The following is a 19,196-nucleotide window of genomic DNA, read 5'->3' as shown; positions in this document are numbered from 1 at the left end:
AAGGGAGGAGGAAGAAGAGGAGGAGGAGGAAGAGGAGGAGGAGGGGGAGGAGGAGGAGGGGGAGGAGGATTGTGCGGTCCTTGGTGCTCTCTGAGTTGGGTTATTTTCTTGCAGATGTTTCATGACCCAAACTAGATATCATCAGAGCTAGAAGGGAGGAAGAGGAAGAGGAGGGGGAAGAAGAGGAGGAGGAGGAAGAAGAGGAGGGGGAGGAGGAGGAGGAGAAGAAGGAGGAGGAGGAGGACTGTGCGGTCCTTGGTGCTCTCTGAGCTGGGTTATTTTCTTGCAGATGTTTCATGACCCAAACTAGATAACATCATCAGCACACACCCCTCCCTTCTAGCACTAAGGATGTTACATAGTTTGGGTCATGAAACGTCTGCAAGAAAGCAAGCTCAGAGAGCACCAAGGATCCCTCATTTCAGTCCTAAGCTACAAAATATTCTCCTTTATTAGGACAAGTTGAAGCACGAACTGCCCAACTTAAGATCCGGTTTAGCAAAGGGGCAGGATCTTACCTGAAATGGATTTACCATGGGCCAATGAAATTAAAGGAACATTTGCTTTTCCTAGGTAAGCCCCCTCTTCTGTTTCCCCGTCATCAAAGACGTAGAGATTCAAAAATTCGGATTTCAGATAACGGTCGAGATCAGCATTCATTGGCACCGGGAAGCCCGTGTGGTCGTCAAACTGAGGTTGGTTGCTGCTGGGAACGATGGCCGTATCGTGATCGGCAAAGTCAAAGAACTTATAAACCACGTAAGGACTTGGCTGGAGGTCGGTCTTTCGGCCCGGCAAATCGTTACAACTTTTTACTGTAATATGGAGCTCATTTAAGTTTCCATCTATTGAAGGGCTGCCTTGGAGAGGATTGAGTGCTGGCTATTTTAACAAGAAGGAGGGGGGAAAAGAAATAAATTTATGTTTCTGTTTTTTGTTTTTTAACTGCAAAGGTGAACATAATAATAATAATAATAATAATAATAATAATAATAATAATAATAATAATAAAGTTGGAAGGGACCTTGGAGGTCATCGAGTCCAACCCCCTGCCCAGGCAGGAAACCCTACACCATTTCAGACAAACGGCTGTCCAGTCTCTTCTTAAAAACTTCCAGTGTTGGAGCATTCACCGCTTCTGGAGGCAGGTTGTTCCACTGGTTAATTGTTCTCACTGTCAGGAAGTTTCTCCTTAGTTCCAGGTTGCTTCTCTCCTTGATTAGTTTCCATCCATGGCTTCTTGTCCTGCCTTCAGGCGCTTTGGAGAACAGCTTGACTCCCTCTTCTTTGGGGCAGCCCTTGAGATATTGGAACACTGCTATCATGTCTCCCCTCGTCCTTCTCTTCGTTAAACTAGACATACCCAATTCCAGCAACCGTTCCTTATATGCTTTAGCCTCCAGTCCCCAATCATCTTTGTTGCTCTTCTCTGTACTCTTTCTAGAGTCTCAACATCTTTTTTACATCGTGGTGACCAAAACTGGATGCCGTATTCCAAGTGTGGCCTTACTAAGGCATTGTAAAATGGTATTAACACTTCACGTGATCTATCACTAGATTCAATTGCATCCAGTCTCTAACTGACATAGCTTGTAATCGTCGTAAAAACCACTCCAGTGGAAAAGGGTAAGGTGTATTCAAATCAGAATAATCTGAATCTTTAGCCATGTTGATAAAACTATCAGTAGGAACATCAGCAGTAGATCCTTGTGTAGCTGGAAGAAGGACATACACACACACACACACACACACACACACACAAGGATTGCTACCAAGGTAGAATAGGACTTGAAAAAACAGTGAACAACTCTAGAAGCTGTGAAGTTTAAACAAAGCAACATGCTTTGGCGATTGCAGCATCACCAAAGATACAGGAAGAGAACTGTTCTTGAGGCAACAACAGTAATACAACTAAAAAAAAACCAACAACCCCTGATACTTGCTTGATCTTTTAAATTTGCTGTGATGTAGCCAAGGGCTTTTGCCCGTTCCTTGTACAGTCTGATCGCTTGGTCCATGGGAACTCTTAACCTGACCCAATATTCCACGGTGCCGTAATTTTGAATTTCTCTTCCAACGCCTACAAGTCAAAGTTCGTGGACATTTGCAAGGTCAAAAATTTCAGCCTCAAGATCGTCAACATTATTGGCAGTCATTGTGAATGCCACACAGAATCCAGGTGTTTTGTTTTTTGAGATTTAACTATTTCAACCAAGCCGCTCTCTCTAAGGATAAGATGATCAGTCACTAAACACAGGCTGGGGTTTGGCTTTCGTGGGATCTCAGTGTCATAATGGGAAAAACTGCACGCTGGAGTTAAGGTAGGGTGCTCTGCTACTTAGGCCAAGTTTGGTCTCCAAACTTGGCAACTTTAAGACTTGTGGACTTTAATTCCCAGAATTCCCTAGCCAGCATGGGAGTTAATAATAATAATAATAATAATAATAATAATAATAACAACAACAACAACAACAACAACACAACAACAATAATAATAAAGTTGGGAGGGACCTTGGAGGTCATCTAGTCCAGCCCCCTGCTCAAGCAGGATATGCTATACCATTTCAGACAAATGGCTGTCCAGTCTCTTCTTAAAAACTTCCAGTGTTGGAGCATTCACCGCTTCTGGAGGCAGGTGGTTCCACTGGTTAATTGTTCTCACTGTCAGGAAGTTTCTCCTTAGTTCTAGGTTGCTTCTCTCTTTTCATCCGTTGCTTCTTGTCCTGCCTTCAGGTGCTTTGGAGAATAGCTTGACTCCCTCTTCTTTGGGGCAGCCCCTGAGACACTGGAAGACTGCTATCATGTCCCCCCTCATCCTTCTCTTCGTTAAACTAGACATACCCAATTCCAGCAACCGTTCTTTATATGTTTTAGCCTCCAGTCCCTTGATCATCTTTGTTTCTCTTTGAAGTCCACAAGTCTTAAAGTTGCCTGGCCTAGGCTATGGACAATCTTACATTAATAAATGTAATTCACTTCTCAATGGTTCTTACACGAAAGCAGTTTTGTCAGACCCACAAGCATGAACATTTGACTTTGTCAATATTCTTCTAGCCATTTAATAGGATGAATAAATAATTATTGATGGATTCAAATTCATGCTTTCTGTTAGAGCGTATTTTAATGCTTTGTAATAATGTTATTTCAATCTAAAAGGGCCACGTACCTTAAATATGCTGTGAGCCGCCCTGAGTCCCATGGAGGAGAAGGGCGGCATATAAGTCTTATTATAAATAAATAAATAAATAAATAAATAGGCCATAATTATGCAGACTACAATGGCAATTTCCTATTGCCAGGGCATTACTGAAACAAAACCTGGCTTGTACATGGATTAATACAACATAAAAATGGAGGCATTCGTAATTAACAAACATCTATTACCCCTTTTCTCCAACTTCCCCATAATATTTTGTTGCGCACCAACGTTCTTCAACCAATCCAAATGATAGCAGCATGGAATTGATTTAGCTCCCTAATTTATGTCAACATTAACACCAATTTTCTCTCGTTATATCAAAAGAAGGGCTGTTTTTTTTTTCATGTGAACACAAGCTGGTAAACACGCATTTATAAACGCATGATCAGTTAAGTGACACTAATTCATGGATTGGCTTCGCTGAGATCCGCATAACTTAATCATGAGTACAAGTGCGCAGGACTGCAATCTTGTGTCTTCCTTTTCTAATTTATGAAAACACTCATTTGCCAAAACTCACCAGATGGATTTAGGCTGACCTCAACTTAACATTTCCTAACTCTGTTGGACAGAGAACCTCAGAAATCACAGTAGGTGCCATAATTAAAAATAAAAAAAAATAACGCTTGGAGAATGTTAGTTGGAACTTAGTGATCTATGTCAGAGGTCCCTAACCTTTTGGGCACCAGGGACCGGTTCTGTGGAGAGAGGTTTTTCCGTGGACTGGAGGGTGTGTGGTTTTGTGTGCTGCCTGCATCTCACGGATGGGGCTTTGCTTGTTTGTGCGGCCCAGTTGCTGGCATGCTGCGGCCCGGTACCGGGCCACAGACCGGGGGTTGAGGACCCCTGATCTAGGTAGTCATTGAGGCTGGTTGCTAAATACATAACATTTGTTTCTAAACACAGTTACCAAAGCAATCAAAAATGCAACTTCAACATCCACAAGCGACACCTACCAACCAAGATGGCGGAACCGCAGATTCTACCGTTTTTTTCCAGAATTTCGTGGAATCTCAGCTGGCAAGCCCCCGCCGTTTCAAAGTCTACGCCGTGAGCGAGGTGGATTTCCAGGGTGGTGGCGCTCTTCTGCAAGTGCTGCAAAAAGCAATCGTCCACCCGCACCAGATACTGCGATGTGAAATTGTAGGCCGGGCTGAGCCCTTGGACCACCGGAGTGGTCTGTAGTTCGAAATCGTAGAAGGCGTAAGTACAGAACGTGGCGGGCTCTTGGTCACCGAAAGATGCGGCCGCTTCTGGGGAAAATGCCACCCGGCTGATGTGGATCTCAAAGAGGTTCTCTCCTCTTTCCAAATGAGCCGTTTCGTCAAAGTCATCCGCAGGCTCGTCAGCCATCATCTCTGGTCGAAACTTGTACTGTTTGGTACCGTAAGCGATATCCTTCAGCTGGGCTGGTAAAGGCAAAGAAGAGAAGGCGGACATGAACTCGTTGGGGAAGGAGCTTAAATTCTTCCTTGCTATGGAGATTCTCTGTCATTCTGCTCATGGTTGTCCCAAAGGTGCTTTTTATTCAGGAGGCAACTGGACTTTCTTTTTCTTTTGAAGACGTTTCACTTCTCATCCAAAAGAAGCTTCTTCAGCTCTGACTAGATCAGGGGTAGGCAACCTGGGCTCTTTTATGACTCGTGGACTTCAACTCCCAGAATTCCTGAGCCAGCCATGCTGAGGGGAAAGAGAGAGGTTTCCAAGCTGAGCCATGCTGGCTCAGGAATTCTGGGAGTTGAAGTCACGAGTCATAAAAGAGCCCAGGTTGCCTACCTCTGGACTAGATGGTAGATGAGTGGGAGCTGAAGAAGCTTCTTGGATGAGAAGTGAAATGACTTCAAAAGAAAAACAAAGCAAGTCCAGTTGCCTCTGGAAAAAAAAGCACCTTTGGGTTTTTCCTTGTTGCTTCCTCAGAATTTGTGATTCTAACCCTCAGATCCATAATTTACAGCGGTGTTCAGGGTTGGTGGCCCACTCTGGGGGGTTGGGAGGGGAAGAGGGGATGGTTTTGTGCAAGGGGCAAAGAGCGCACGTGCATGCGTGCGCAGCTCCATTTGTGTGAGCGAGCACAAGTTGGGCTGTGAGTGTGTGTGCCGGCCAGTCAACTCAAGCAGCCCGGTTGCGAATAGGTCACGGCTTGCTCATGGCCGTGGACCCCTGATTTAGAGGGATGCACGACACGTGGATTAAAAGAAACTAGAAAACTTAACAAGGAGACAAGTGACAAGCAGAAACAGGAGTCTTCTGAACCCTAACTAAGGAGAAATTTCTTGACAGTAAGAATAATCAGCCGGTGGAACAGCTTGCCACCAGAAGTTGTGGGTGCTCCAACACTGGAGGCTTTTAAGAAGAGACTGGACAGCCATTTGTCTGAAATGGTATAGGGTTTCCTGTCTGAGCAGGGGGTTGGACTAGAAGACCTCCAAGGTCCCTTCCAACTCTGTTATTCTGTATTCTTAAATGCTCTACTATAGGTAGTCCTCTTCATACGACTGCCATTAAGCCCAAAATTTCCATTGCTAAGCGAGGCAGTCGTTAAGGGACTGCACCTCACTTTGCAACCTTTTCGCCACTGTTGTGTAACCATCACTGTTGTTAAGTGAATCATGCGGTGGTTAAGCAAACAGGGCTTCCCCCATTGACTTTGCTTGAAAAACGGCCATAGGTGACTTTCTTCAGTGCCGTCGAAACTTCGAACGGTCACTAAGCGAACAATTGTAAGTTGAGGCCTACCTGTATTTCTTTCCACAAACCTCAGTTTACGCCCCCAGTGGAACTCCCGGGTTTTCACCAGTGAAACACAATCGAATAGGTGGTCACGAGTGAACCCTTCATCTCCTTTCCTAATTTTTTTCCCTCCCTCCTACGGTCCTTTCTGTGGTAAAACCGGAATTCTGGCCGATATACCTTCTAATTTTCTGATACGGGCAGCTCTAACGTCAAGGAGGTGGACGTACTGTTCCAGTTTGAACTCATAATCCTCCTGCGAGGCCTCCATTTTTCGTGTCACGCATTCCACTTCCGCCTGATGATGTGAGGAAGAACAGAGCGTTAGGCCCACAGTCCATGTTTTGCGCCAAGCAGTTCGTCAACGAAGGCCCTTTCCCCCAATATGACGAAACCATCATTTGTTTCCAAGTGCTGGAATTTATTTAGTTATTCAGTTATCAAATTTAGAAACCGCCCAGCTCCCTCACGGAGAGGCTCTGGGCGGTGTATAGAAATAAAATGACTGGCTGAGGGGCAGTTAAGTCAAAATTTTGATTTTCCCAGGCCTCTTTGAGGTATTAAATTCTATTCTGGAAATTAAAAAAAAAGTCTAATTGCGAGCAAGGGCCAATCCCCGATTCTGCATCCTTTTCTGTGTGTCTCACATTATGAATCAAAATGTGAGATCACCAAACTCACAGGATGCCATGGAGAGAGAAGCCAAATGCCACGGGCTTTCATTCTGGGGGGGAGGACATGAAAATCCCTGAACTTTTTGAGTTATACCACTCAGAAATAAGAAAACGAAAGAAAACCCAAACTCGGCGGAATTGAATTGGGGATAAAATTGTCTCTCTGTGACAAATTATCTCGTACTTATTCAGGAGGACGGAGACGAGAAGGGTAGCAAGCCTCGGCTTCGTCCTTCATTCACTGAACTAGGAAACATTTCATGCAAAATTCGATAGACTTGGACAAGATTCGGTCCTGTAAACATACAGGTCACCCTAGCATTGATGATGTTACCTAGCTGGGTAATGAAATGTCTTCAAGAAAACAATGAAGCTCAGATACATTGGACACCATCTATACTTCTTTGGGTTGGTGGTAGGATTAGGGAAATTCACTCTTTCTCTTGAGGAAACAGAAGGATACGAAGAATGCAAGAAGCAGTTATGACTGATGCCTGAATATATTTCCAATAGGGCCTGGCTTGGGAAAATTTGGACTTTATGTTTGTTTGTACAATGCAATCTTAGTATGAAGCCATTTATCCCCACCACCAAACCTGACTTTTAAGATCCCTTTATTTGCTGGGCTTCAGTAGACCCAAACATTTAATTTAATTAGGCTGGGGGTGCTGGGGTGCAAACCACAGTCTTTTTTGCATATAAACTACTTGCTAGAAAAAACTGGGGAGGGGTGACGCACGCTGGAGTTACACGGTTAAATGAAAAGTTTATTTCAAGAGTGAAGTCTGGTAGAGTTCAGCTCATTAAGATTTGGTTAGTTACCACATAAAATATTGGATTCATTAATCTTCATCATGAGATTTTTTTTTTCAAAAAAAAATAAAAAAATGAGGCAAGCACAATGACAGAGATACTTCACGTTCAGCTGCAGTGAGAAAATTAAGTACGGTACCTGATAGTCTTTGTTAATTTTATGCTGCACAATTAACATATTGCGTGTCTTTTCAAGTTCTTGAACAGTTTCTGCATGAACTGCCTGAAGATCACGCAGGGATCGCTCTAAATCCTTATGGCTGTCATCTTGTACTTTCTCCAAAAACCCGAGGTTTCCACTTGCTTGCTGTCTATGAACCTAGGTCATAAAAGTTGACAGCTTCATAATTAGTTTTTTTATATAAAAAAAACCCCTTTTATTTTAATTGTAATAAATGGACCTCTCTCTTTTCAGCATTAAAATAAATCTGTGTTGAAAGACCAAGCTTCTGTATATCTCAGTGCTCTGCAGAAAAAAAAAGGAAGGCAGCTCAGAACTAATTAGCAATCTGCTTTGAGCCAAATCCTATACATCTTTATTCAGAAATAAGTTTCAAGCGAGTTCAAAGGAATTCAAGAGTCATTTCAATGAGAGCTGGTATGGTATCTGTAGATAAAAACTGAGGCTGCAAATTTCTGCATATCTAAGGTAACAGAATTTACCTCTAGTTAGTATTGCAAACTGAATTGCAAATCTCCCAGTCACGGGAATTAATAGTTCTGTCAATTTATAAACTCCGTTCTGTCAATTTTCTATATCTGTGTGGGCGTCAATTGAGATGCACACAAAACATACTATATATGTGGTATTTACCTAATCAAGTGGAAGGGCCCTGGAGACTGGACAGACTCTCCCCACTTCCTTAACTATGGTACTTCTCTAGATGTGCTGGCCTAAAATTCCCATAATTCTCACTGGCGGGGCTGGCTGCAAATTATGGAAATCGAGATTGTACACATCTGGAAAATGTCAGGTAGGGTGAGGCTATGCCAGATTTATTAGCCTTTCCAAGGTGCTGCAAATGACTTTGTTGTTGAATCTGATGTTAAACATAGGTCTAAAATAATGAGAAAAAGATGTTGTGCTTGTAGAATTGCTACATTTAAGGTGGGTGCATCCAAGATGATTCAGGCATGTGCTTTCCATATATCTATATCTATATCTATATTCATCTATCTCTTCATCTATCTATCTATCTATCTATCTATCTATCTATCTATCTATCTATCTATCTATCTATCTATCTATCTATCTATCTATCTATCTATCTATCTATCTATCTATCTCAAACAACACAATGAGAAATTTTCAAGTGCAACTCAACTTCAAGGAACAGAAAGTTCACCCACACTGATTAGTTCGCTTTTCCCTGAAAAAAATATTATCTAAGAAAGCTTCAAAAAATTTTGTGGAGAGGGAAAACCCACCCACCCACCAGTTTTTCTTATGAAAGAGATTGCCATAAGGCCAATACTTTAATAACAATTGGGTTTCATTAAAGAGGGGAAAGACTACCTCTCCATTAGAAACTTGTCTATACTTGTTCAAGAAAAGTCAATTCTTCTCATCCAACCTAAAAGCTTTCAGAATTTGTTTCCACCCCAAACAATCTGCAGAGTTGGTGTGATGAAGCCTGCAGTGGGGATAACGTGGTTACGGAAAGCTCACAATGTTAAGGATCTTCAGGTTGGAGAAGATTCTTGAAGCCAATCTGGGTAGATTTAAGGTAATTTGACTTCCGTTGTCATAATGGAAAATGCATACAACATTAATGTGTTTTATCTTGCTACCTTTTCTGGGGGTTTTTTGGGAGAAAAGGGACGACACAGTGGACACTATTCAAGCAAAAAACAAACATGAGCTTGCAAACAAAGCACGAGAAAAACTCATCTCAAAAAAACCAGATGTTTTCAGGATCGTATTGGGTGAGAACAGAAAGAGCTTGACGAGGGGGGTTGTGACCAGTTGTGCTAGTTACCTTCAGAAGTGTGAGAGCCTCATTGAGTTCGGTCATATCGACATCATTCTCCTGAAACAGAGAAAGGACAGAGAAACAGGGTCTCTTCAAGAAATGAATAATGGAGGGAGACTCTCTCTCTTGCATTCACATAAAACATGACATCTGGCTGGACAGCATGAATAAATGAACACTGCCGTATCCTCAGTTACTCGGTTTGGGCTTTTAAGAAAGAAGCATTTGCATAAAATATAGAAAGCTTCCCCCCCCCTTTTTTTTTTTCAGTCATTCTCTAAAGAAGGAGGGGAAAAAAAATTCACCTTGGTGAAAAAATTCACGCGGGCCTTCAGCTCTTCCAGCTGTTGCTTCTGCTCAAGACAGCGCATTCGTAGCTCCTGATTCTCCTGGGACAGCTTTTCAGTTTGGTCTCAAAAGGGAACGGAGGAAAAAGTCTTTTTTTTTTTTTGCACCCAGCAAAATCTGAGAAACTCCACCTGTGGTTCTTCGGTCTACTTAACTTGCAACACATTTAGGTTAAGTAATACGTATGACATGCAACGCTGTGTTTCAACCATCACTTTGCCCTAGACCAGTGGTTCTCAACCTTTTTAATGCCGCGACCCCAACCGGTCGTAAGTCAAGGACTAAACCGGTCGTAAGTCGAGGACTAAACCAGTCGTAAGTCGAGGACTACCCAACCGGTCGTAAGTCGAGGACTTTCCCTGCCCGGGAGCGCCGCACATGCGTGGTTCCGCCCCCTGTGCCGGCCGAGGCGTAGCTGGCAAGCGGCAGAGACGGAGCAGGCTGACCACCAGCTGGCCCAGCCCAAGGGAGGTAAGGCACCCGCCGGAAAAGGGGAAAAAAATGGTGGACAAAAAAAATGGACAAAAAAAATGGCGGACAGCCTTGCTTGCCGACCCCTGTGAAATGGTCGATCGACCCCAAATGGGGTCCCGACCCACAGGTTGAGAACCACTGCCCTAGACCAGCGGTCCCCAATTTTTCCGGCTTTGCGGACTGGCGTGGGGGGGCGGCAGGGAGAGGAAATGGGGCAAGCGGCAGGCCCGCTCATGCGCGCAGCTCCAGCTAACGTGAGCAGCGGGCACTCGCGTAGGTGAAACTGTGTGTGCCCGCTCGCCTGCAGCTTGTGTGGCCCGGTTCCAAACGGGCCACAGCCCAGTACCAATACTGGGCTGTGGCCTGGGGGTTGGGGACCCCTCCCCTAGATGGATTTGAATCCAAGAGCTAAGGAAGAAAAGGGCTCAACTTTCATAGCCCTGTGGAAACCAGGGAAATTTTTTTTAGAGAACTGATCGATCGACGGCAGCCTATGGAACTGTACTGGAAGCAGAATGCAAAATAACTCAAGAGGGTACAGGGGCACCTTGATGCTCAACTGCTTTGAAAGTCATCAAATGTGGTACTTGACAGCATTACGAACTCCACGAACAGTGTTAAGAAAACTTCCATTATTCATCTACGAAACGCTTCCAAGGGAGGAATCTAACTTCTGGGGGTGGGATTCTAAGCTTTAATTCAAAACAAGGTTCAACCCCAAGCACGGAGTCCTTAGGCTCATAAAAGAACAGGCGCTTAAGAAAACAAAGATTAAGATAATCTACCGATAAAACAAACAGCTGTCAAAACCTGTTTGGGCTAATATCATCATCTGTAATCAATACAGGGAAGGTGCTGACCCGTGCATTCCACGTTGCAAAGAACTGGAAGAAGACAAAAAGGCTCTTAAGCCTGCAGTTAATTTCAGCATTAAAACTGTATTGAAATGTTCCAACCGAGAGGATAATAAAACCTGAAGCTATTCTGTAAAACTGAAGAGAGCAAAGCGTGTCTCGGTGTGTGCGTTGGGGGTGGGGAAGGCAGTTGAGTGGGGGAACAGGCAAGGGATCAAAACAGTTCTTACTGTCTAAACAAATTTGTGAAGTTTCAGACGGGCTCTCCGACAAACGGTAAATGAAATCAAGAGCGAACGAATCAAGAGAGGCGCGCTTGCTCTGTTCACTGACTTTAGCTGAAGCAGGCAATCGGCTCCAGAACCAACTTATTATTTCCTTAGCGGTGATTTACTCAGGATTCTGCACTGCTCTAAGAGATGGCAATTATTAGAAGCAAAGCTGGGGTCCCCTTTTAGGAGAGGACGGGGGGGGGAGGGATTTGCAAAGAGAGAGCCATCAAATACCCGGAGCTCCTATCTGCAGTTCTGCTACAATTCAGTTCAGATTTATATCCTCGCTGCTGTTTCAGGAAATCCAAGCTACACAAAAATATATAATCCTGGGGGGAGGAGGAGGGGGGGTAACAGCTTTGATTGTGTCTGGGTCAGGGATAATTGGGCCTTTTCTCATGTCAACATTAACTCCTGCCTTCCACCCAAAGAGAAAGAGGAGACCAGCATAGCCTATTGATGGTTTTGTTGCATTTATATCCTATAAGACCCTTCTGGCTTTGTCTACTCAGGGCACCTGAGGGCAAACTGTGGGATTCCAGAGGTAGACCGAGGACTTTGGACCAGAAGGTCCACAATTTGGGTTCCTGTGACTGGTTAAAATGATTTAGCAGCGAGAGACAGAAAGAATGGTCTCAACTTTCGCCCTGAGCTAGTCAGAAAAAAATTTGGACAGCAGAGATGAAGAACCTGACCTGGCACACAGCACCTTTGCTATGTTCCTGGATGTTCTCCATGACTTAAAACTCGAAAACAAATCCTCACGCTTGGCGCAGGCAGTTGGTGTACCTCGTTCCATTTTGATTCTGTCCAGGATATTGCTTTTTTCGGCTAAATCTGCCTTTAAAGCCGCCTCGAGCTGACCGATCTGCAGCTTCAGCTGCTGCTCCTTCAGCTTCCACTGCTGGTCGTGGGTCACTCCGAAGGCACTGAGAAATTGAATATGACAAAAAAAGGGGGGAGGGGAATGAAAACATAAGACACACGGGCAGGTAAACCACTCTTTTGCCCTCCTAAACATGCCACGTGGCACGAGGAGGTCCTCTCTGAAATAGTCTCCAATGTAAAAAAGATGAAAGATGGGAGTCAGGGCAGAGAAAGGACCATGATCGTCATGGCAAACCAATAAAGAATAATATTTGTAGCTCAGGGTTGAAACGAGGGAACCTTTGTGCTCTCTGAACTTGGTTGGTTTTTTGCAGATGTTTTTTATATATATATATAGATAAAATCCTATATATCCTAAATTAAAATCCTAATTTTTTGGATTGCTAACAAAGAATTAAGGGGGACTGGGATAGCTATTTCGAGCTGATTAGCTCTCATCAGCCAGCCAGAACCCTTCTGAGATTCGAACCTCAGAAGGGTATGGCTGGCTGATGAGAGCTAATCAGCTCGAAATAGCTATCCCAGTCCCCTTTAATTCTTTGCTAGCAATCCAAAAATTTAGGAAATACAAATGATGTCGCAGTAGCGACTGCCTGCCTGTGGACAGCTCTAGACTGAGCTGATACAGGCAAAAGATTTCTTCCTCCCATATTTGGGCCGACAGGGTGCATCAAAAAAAACACTCAAGATATATATATACAAAGTGAGAAAGAGCCTGTGGCCTAGAGGTTAACACAGCTGCCTAACATATAAGCAGCCCAGGTTCGAAACTCAGAAGGGTATGTTTGGCTGAAGAGAGCTAAGAAGCTCGAAATAGCTATTCCATCCTCCCTTATTCTTTGTTAGCAATCCAAAAAATGTGTGTGTGTGTGTATATATGTGTGTGTGTGTGTGTGTGTGTATGCTTGTATATGTGTTTGTGTGTTTGTGTGTGTGTATACACACACACACACACACAGATATATATATATATATATACTTCCTAGCATTATTCCCATGTTATAGCATGGTGTTTTTTAAATATGCATATACATACATACATACATACAGACTGTACATATATATATATTTCATCTGCAACTGGAGGCTTCAACAATCAGGTGTTTCCTCATTAAGCCTCTGCAGATTGACTGTAATTGCTTCAATTTTCTGTTCGGCACCAGAAAATGAATTCAGCGCCCTATCTCATTTCATGTTCCGTGGGTTTAGCTTCCTAATTTTTTATTTATGTGATATTAAGCGCTGCTGACAGAACTTACACAGACTATTACCTCGAAGCAACTTTATAGAAATATCAAGGGCAGCCACCAGTGCCAGCCCAAGGCTTTTTGGCACCCGAAAAGTCAAAAACGACGCTCCGCTTGGCTTGGAGTCGGAGTCCGCATTTTTCAGGAAATTGAGATGTTGCAGGGTAAGAGCTGCAGGCAGGAAAGGCTGCCTGAAATGGATGGTTCCTCGTCAGAGCGTGGAAGGGCAACATTATCTGTACAAGAGGGGAGAGCTTTGGCAGGGAGGGAGGGAGGGAGGGGGGTGGGGGAGTAAAGGATTTATTGCTCCAGGTCCCACAAGGGAAGAACAGTTCACAAAAGCCGATTCTTTCAAGACTATAAGGCTCGCTTAGAATACTGCATCCAGTTTGGGTCGCCACGATATAAAAAAAGAGAGATTGAAAAAGAGTACAGAGAAGAAGAACAAAGATGATTAGGGGGCTGGAGGCTAAAACATATGAAGAACGGTCGCAGGAGTTGGGTATGTCTAGTTTAATGAAAAGAAGGACCAGGGGTGATGATAGCAGTCTTCCAATATTTGAGGGGCTCTACAAAGGGGGGGGGTCAACCTATTTTCCAAGGCAGGACGAGAAGCAACAGACTGAAACTAATCAAGGAGAGAAGCAACCAAGAACTAAGGAGAAATTTCTTGAAAGTTAGAACAATTAATCAGTGGAACGACTTGCCTTTAGAAGTTGTGGGTGCTCCCTCATGGGAGGTTTTTAAGAAGAGATTGGGCAACCATTTGTCTGAAATGGTATAGGGTTTCCTGCCTGAGCAGGGGGTTAGACTAGAAGACCTCCAAGGTCCCTTCCAACTCTGTTATTCTGATCATCCTTTCCATCGGAATTCAACCAGCTAAATCATGAATCTAAGAGTCATCCTCTTTACAAGCCTATTGTCTTCATATATAAAAAGGGAACGACAATCTCAATGGATATTGAGAAGTATTTGTGGTTAAATGAATGTTTTGTTCCTGGGCTAATATGGTCATCCAACACAACTGACTCACAAAATAGTTAAGTACATTCTAACCTAGCATGTTTAGCCCAGGACTTTGGACCAACCAAGTCATGTGCTTCATATAAAGGTCAGTGTGTTGTATGAACTCAGAAGAATGGGTTATTAAACTAAGGTCAACTCAACCCTAGGTTAACACTTCTTGCCAACACAACCTCCGAATTTCCTTAAGAAAAATTCCTGCCTTTCTTGTCAACTCCAAAGCTTGCTGATCATTATCTTGAACAGAACTATTGCCCAAGGTAGTTTTCGCCACTGCTCTGTCCCACCACAAAGCTTTGCCATGTTCCTGTAAATCTCCACTTAGTCTCTTTCTTTCCAGAGGCGAGAAAGAAAAGGACAAAACTTAAAAAAAAGGAAGAAAAAAGATTGATGACACACTGCCGGCTGGGCAAATGGCCGTAGATCAGGGCTCAATCTTGTAAAAGTTAAAAGACTGATGGAGTGAAGAGCAAGGTCAGGCAGTTCCTAAGGACCAGAAAGAGACCCACAGGAAGTTCTCCGACGCAGGAGCAGCTTAGTCACCCTAGATTGCTCCCCAAATAATATGCATGGATTCATTAGTGGGAAAGCGAAGGTGGACAAGATTCTTGAGTCACTGTTCCAAGGCACTAGCAACGTCGCCCGTTCCTACCTGTTCAGGTCATTGAGTTCAACATTACACATCCGTGCTTCGGAGTCCGGTTATTTTTCCCCAAGAACATTTTTTTAAAAAACACCCAAGTTTAAAAGAAATTACTCCATTAGTTATAGTTTACCTGTTATATAATTTATCATAGTTTTCCTTTAAAAGGTCCCTCTCTTTTTCCAGATCATTAATTCTGTCTTGCAGCTGGAATGAAAAAGAATGTTACCAGGGATTCATCGTGTACGGTGAAAGCAACAATTACTAATATTCAATAGGTTCCCTGGCTAAAAGGGCCTGGGCCACCTGCTTTCTCTGCCAATGAGGGACTGACGATCCCCTGTATCACTTTTGCTGCTCTGATGTCACCGAAGGACAAGGCAGATTACAATGGTACCCCCACTCAAAAATATTAAAAATAATGTTTCACGGACAAAGATCACATGAAGTATTAATACCACTTTACAAGGCCTTGGTAAGGCCACGCTTGGAATACTGCATCCAGTTTTGGTCACCATGATGTAAAAAAGATGCTGAGACTCTAGAAAGAGTACAGAGAAGAGCAACAAAGATGATTAGAGGTCTGGAGGCTAAAACATATGAGGAACGGTTGCTGGAATTGGGTATGTCTAGTTTAATGAAGAGAAGGACGAGGGGGGACATGATAGCAGTCTTCCAATATCTCAGGGGCTGCCCCAAAGAAGAGGGAGTCAAGCTATTCTCCAAAGTGCCTGAAGGCAGGACAAGAAGCAACGGATGGAAACTGATCAAGGAGAGAAGCAACCTAGAACTAAGGAGAAACTTCCTGACAGTGAGAACAATTAACCAGTGGAACAACCTGCCTCCAGAAGCGGTGAATGCTCCAACACTGGAAGTTTTTAAGAAGAGACTGGACAGCCATTTGTCCGAAATGGTGTAGGGTTTCCTGCCTGAGCAGGGGGTTGGACTCGATGACCTCCAAGGTCCCTTCCAACTTTATTATTATTATTAAAGGTGTTCTTTATTTCTTTGGGATAAACACATTGGCAGGTTTGATTTTATTTATTAATTATGTCCTACCTTTAATGTTTTTTTATACATAACACAAGGCATCAAATATCCTAATACTGCTTCCTCTTATTTTCTCAACAACAACCCTCTGAGATAAGCTGGGTTGAAGGAAAGGGATTGGCCCAAAGTCACCCAGCTGACTTTCATGCCTAAGGTGGGACTTGAACTCACCCTCTTCTGGTGATTGGTCCTAAGTCCCCCAGCTGGCTTTCACACCTAAGGGGGCACGAGAACTCGCAGCCTCCTGGCAATTAACCCAAAGTCACCCAGCCAGCTTTTATGGCTAAGGCAGGACTAGAACTCACCCTATCCTGGAGATTGGCCAAAGTCACCCAGCCAGCTTTCATGCCTAAGGCGAGACTAGAACTCACAGTCTCTTAAGGATGATAATTTTACCTCCTTTATGAGTAGCAGTCCAATGAGGCTTTTGACCCATTATATAAGACTTTAGTAGTCATCGTGGAAAAGGATGAATTCTGTGTCCTGAAATGGCTGACCTCTTGGAACGAATACTAATATATTACTTCGAGGCAAAGATTTTTTCCAGAGATGTTCACGGAACGATTGCTCCATTTAGACAGCTCAGATTCATACGAATCCTACTGCAGCGCAATAATAGGAACCGTGGGTGGGAACAATCGACATAGCGTGGAAAATATGCAGTGTGAACGAGTTATAAGACGATTGGAGGGTAAATATCCTACGTCTGCCAACATGCGTCTGGCAGATTCCTGCTAATGATAAGCTAAACAAGACCAGATTGTTCAAATTATCAGATAGCCTCTAACTGATTGGTCCCTTCCACTAAACATTTTTGCTCTGCTCCGCTTGAGAACGCTGGGAGACGCCCGTGCCTCTCTTAAATACCACAAAAAAAAAAAGGTTTTACCTCTTCTAATCTTCGTCTCGAAAATGTGGTGGCCTGCAATTCTCTCTCTAGGTGAAGGCACTTTGAACGTTCTTCTTTAAGTTGCAAATTCAGTTCTTCCCCCTTGGCTATTAGGGCATCGTGGCTTGTCTTGAGATTCTTCTGGTTCTGTGAGAGTAAAGAATGGAAGGAAAGAAATATTAGTGCTAGATAAGTCACATTTAGGCTACATTCAGAATCAGGTAGCTTTGCTCAACCTTCCAACTTTATTATTAATTATTATTATTATTATTATTATTATTATTATTAAGATTCCACCTCCACTCTGTTTCTGTTTCGGCCCTTTCTTCATCTAGTTATTTGTTTGTTTTTTAATCCTTAAGGTTGAATGTTTTTAAATAGCTTTACAAAATAAGACAAGGGCTTATATTAATTTTTGCTCCAAAAGATGCATTAAAGGCTTATTTTCCAGTTAGGGCTTATATTCTGAGAAATACAGTACTAAATGTGTCCGTCTGGCTGACTCTCTTAACCAGGGCTTATATTATGAGCATCCTGAAAAATCATGCTAGGGTTTATTTTCAGGTTAGGCCTTATGTTTGAGGAAATACGGTACTAAATGCAGCCATCTTAACTGGGAAATACGGTACTAAATGCTGACCATCTTAACTGGGGCTTATTTTTGGGGTGGGGCTTATATTACGAGCATCCTGAAAAATCACATGCTAGGGCTTATTTCCAGTTGGGTCTTATTTTGGGGGAAACACGGTCATTAAAAAAGGTAATGGAGCCTCTGTGGATTTTACTTCGCTAGTCGTTGCTGACTATAGGGGACGGTGCTAATCTCCATTTCATTGAGCCAGCGCTGTGCGAAGACATTTCCACCATCATGTAGCCAGCATAACGTCACGGGGCGCTGTTACCTTCCCATCGAAGTGGTACCTATTTATCTACTCACATTTCAAACTGTTAGCTGGGCAGGAGCTGGGGTGAGGACGGGAGCTCACCCTGTCACGTGGCGCTCAGGACTTGAACCTGGGCTGCTGGCTTTCCAGCCGAAAAGCCCAACATCTTAACCGTTGAGCCACCACACCGCCCATATAAATATAATAAATAAATACATTTAAACAACTGAGCATCCAGGAGATCCTCTCGCCGTGGATGTGATCTAGACACAGCAGTATGAGTACAGAACATGAACCCTTTCTAGTATTGCTGAAGTGAGGAAGATTAAGACAAATGCAATTAAAAGGTTTCCCGGTGATTACGTAGGAGATGACCGAGGCTGTGCTTGAGGGCGGGGTCAGATTACCTGGATCTGGATGAGACACCTGAAGGATCTCCTTACCTCCTGAAGCTGAAGCAACTTTTCTTCCAATGCTGCAAAGTCGCTGGTTTTCTCTATAAGCTGTTTGTGGAGCTTGATCATCTCTACGTTGTCTCGAATGCATAGCCTCCCCCCCAAAAAAGCAATTTTTATTGTTTCCCAAAGAGAGAAAACCGTGGTCAGATTTTATTACTAAAGCAAGCCACCGTGTAAATTTGATCTTGAAATTGGTAGCCTTGGAAACAGTTTCTTTGTAGCTTCTTAATTTCTAACGCAGTTCAGGGAGAAAAAAACCAACAGCGTGGCCAAAAGTCAATTTAATTGTTTTTCTTTAAATAAACATTGCAGATAGTTAAATCAATCCATGCTTCAGTGGAAGAGGGTTGAAGAATGCTAACTAATGCTTTATGCCATTACAGTGGGAACTGTAATGGCATTGATGTTTACAATAGGCAGATAGTTTAGTTTTGCTATCGAGCAACTTTCAAACTTTTGCTGTTGGATAATTACTTTTTACTAGCATTTTTTCCCCCCTGGAACTTATTTCCTTCCTCAACTCAACTATTTCCAAGGCCAATGATTTAATATTTTACATAGACAATACTTTGAGACCGGCATTCAAATAAGCTGCAGATGTATTTTAACACTGACCAGCTTAGTCAAAATTCTATAGGGCTAAGATTCTGTTATATATTTCCCTTGCCGAGATTCAATAGCAAATTCATAATTTTATCTTGTGAAAAGTTATTGCCCGGCTAAATATAGATAAGATATCAGAAACATAACATTTGATCTCATTGTTATTCTTTCTGC

At 43.1% G+C, this 19,196-nt stretch overlaps 1 protein-coding gene across 1 annotated transcript in view; it reads right to left on the bottom strand.

Annotated features, from left to right (window-relative positions):
* The window catches only part of RPGRIP1L (RPGRIP1 like), a 59,444-nt gene that overhangs the window by 30,203 nt on the left and 10,045 nt on the right, over nucleotides 1-19,196 (bottom strand). Inside the window, exons 7-18 of the mRNA XM_029284639.1 lie at nucleotides 18,405-18,510; nucleotides 17,078-17,224; nucleotides 15,272-15,345; nucleotides 12,127-12,266; nucleotides 9,695-9,801; nucleotides 9,396-9,446; nucleotides 7,556-7,735; nucleotides 6,110-6,227; nucleotides 4,156-4,608; nucleotides 1,928-2,080; nucleotides 1,809-1,816; nucleotides 519-882 (exon numbers count right to left, since the gene is read on the bottom strand). Of these exons, the coding sequence (XP_029140472.1) occupies nucleotides 519-882; nucleotides 1,809-1,816; nucleotides 1,928-2,080; nucleotides 4,156-4,608; nucleotides 6,110-6,227; nucleotides 7,556-7,735; nucleotides 9,396-9,446; nucleotides 9,695-9,801; nucleotides 12,127-12,266; nucleotides 15,272-15,345; nucleotides 17,078-17,224; nucleotides 18,405-18,510 (1,901 nt within the window). The remainder of the gene's footprint in view (nucleotides 1-518; nucleotides 883-1,808; nucleotides 1,817-1,927; nucleotides 2,081-4,155; nucleotides 4,609-6,109; nucleotides 6,228-7,555; nucleotides 7,736-9,395; nucleotides 9,447-9,694; nucleotides 9,802-12,126; nucleotides 12,267-15,271; nucleotides 15,346-17,077; nucleotides 17,225-18,404; nucleotides 18,511-19,196) is intronic.

The sequence above is a fragment of the Protobothrops mucrosquamatus genome, unplaced genomic scaffold, assembly GCF_001527695.2.
Source record: "Protobothrops mucrosquamatus isolate PMUCROS unplaced genomic scaffold, P.Mucros_1.0 scaffold783, whole genome shotgun sequence".
Lineage (NCBI taxonomy): Eukaryota > Metazoa > Chordata > Lepidosauria > Squamata > Viperidae > Protobothrops > Protobothrops mucrosquamatus.
This window is presented reverse-complemented; position numbering and strand designations above follow the sequence as displayed.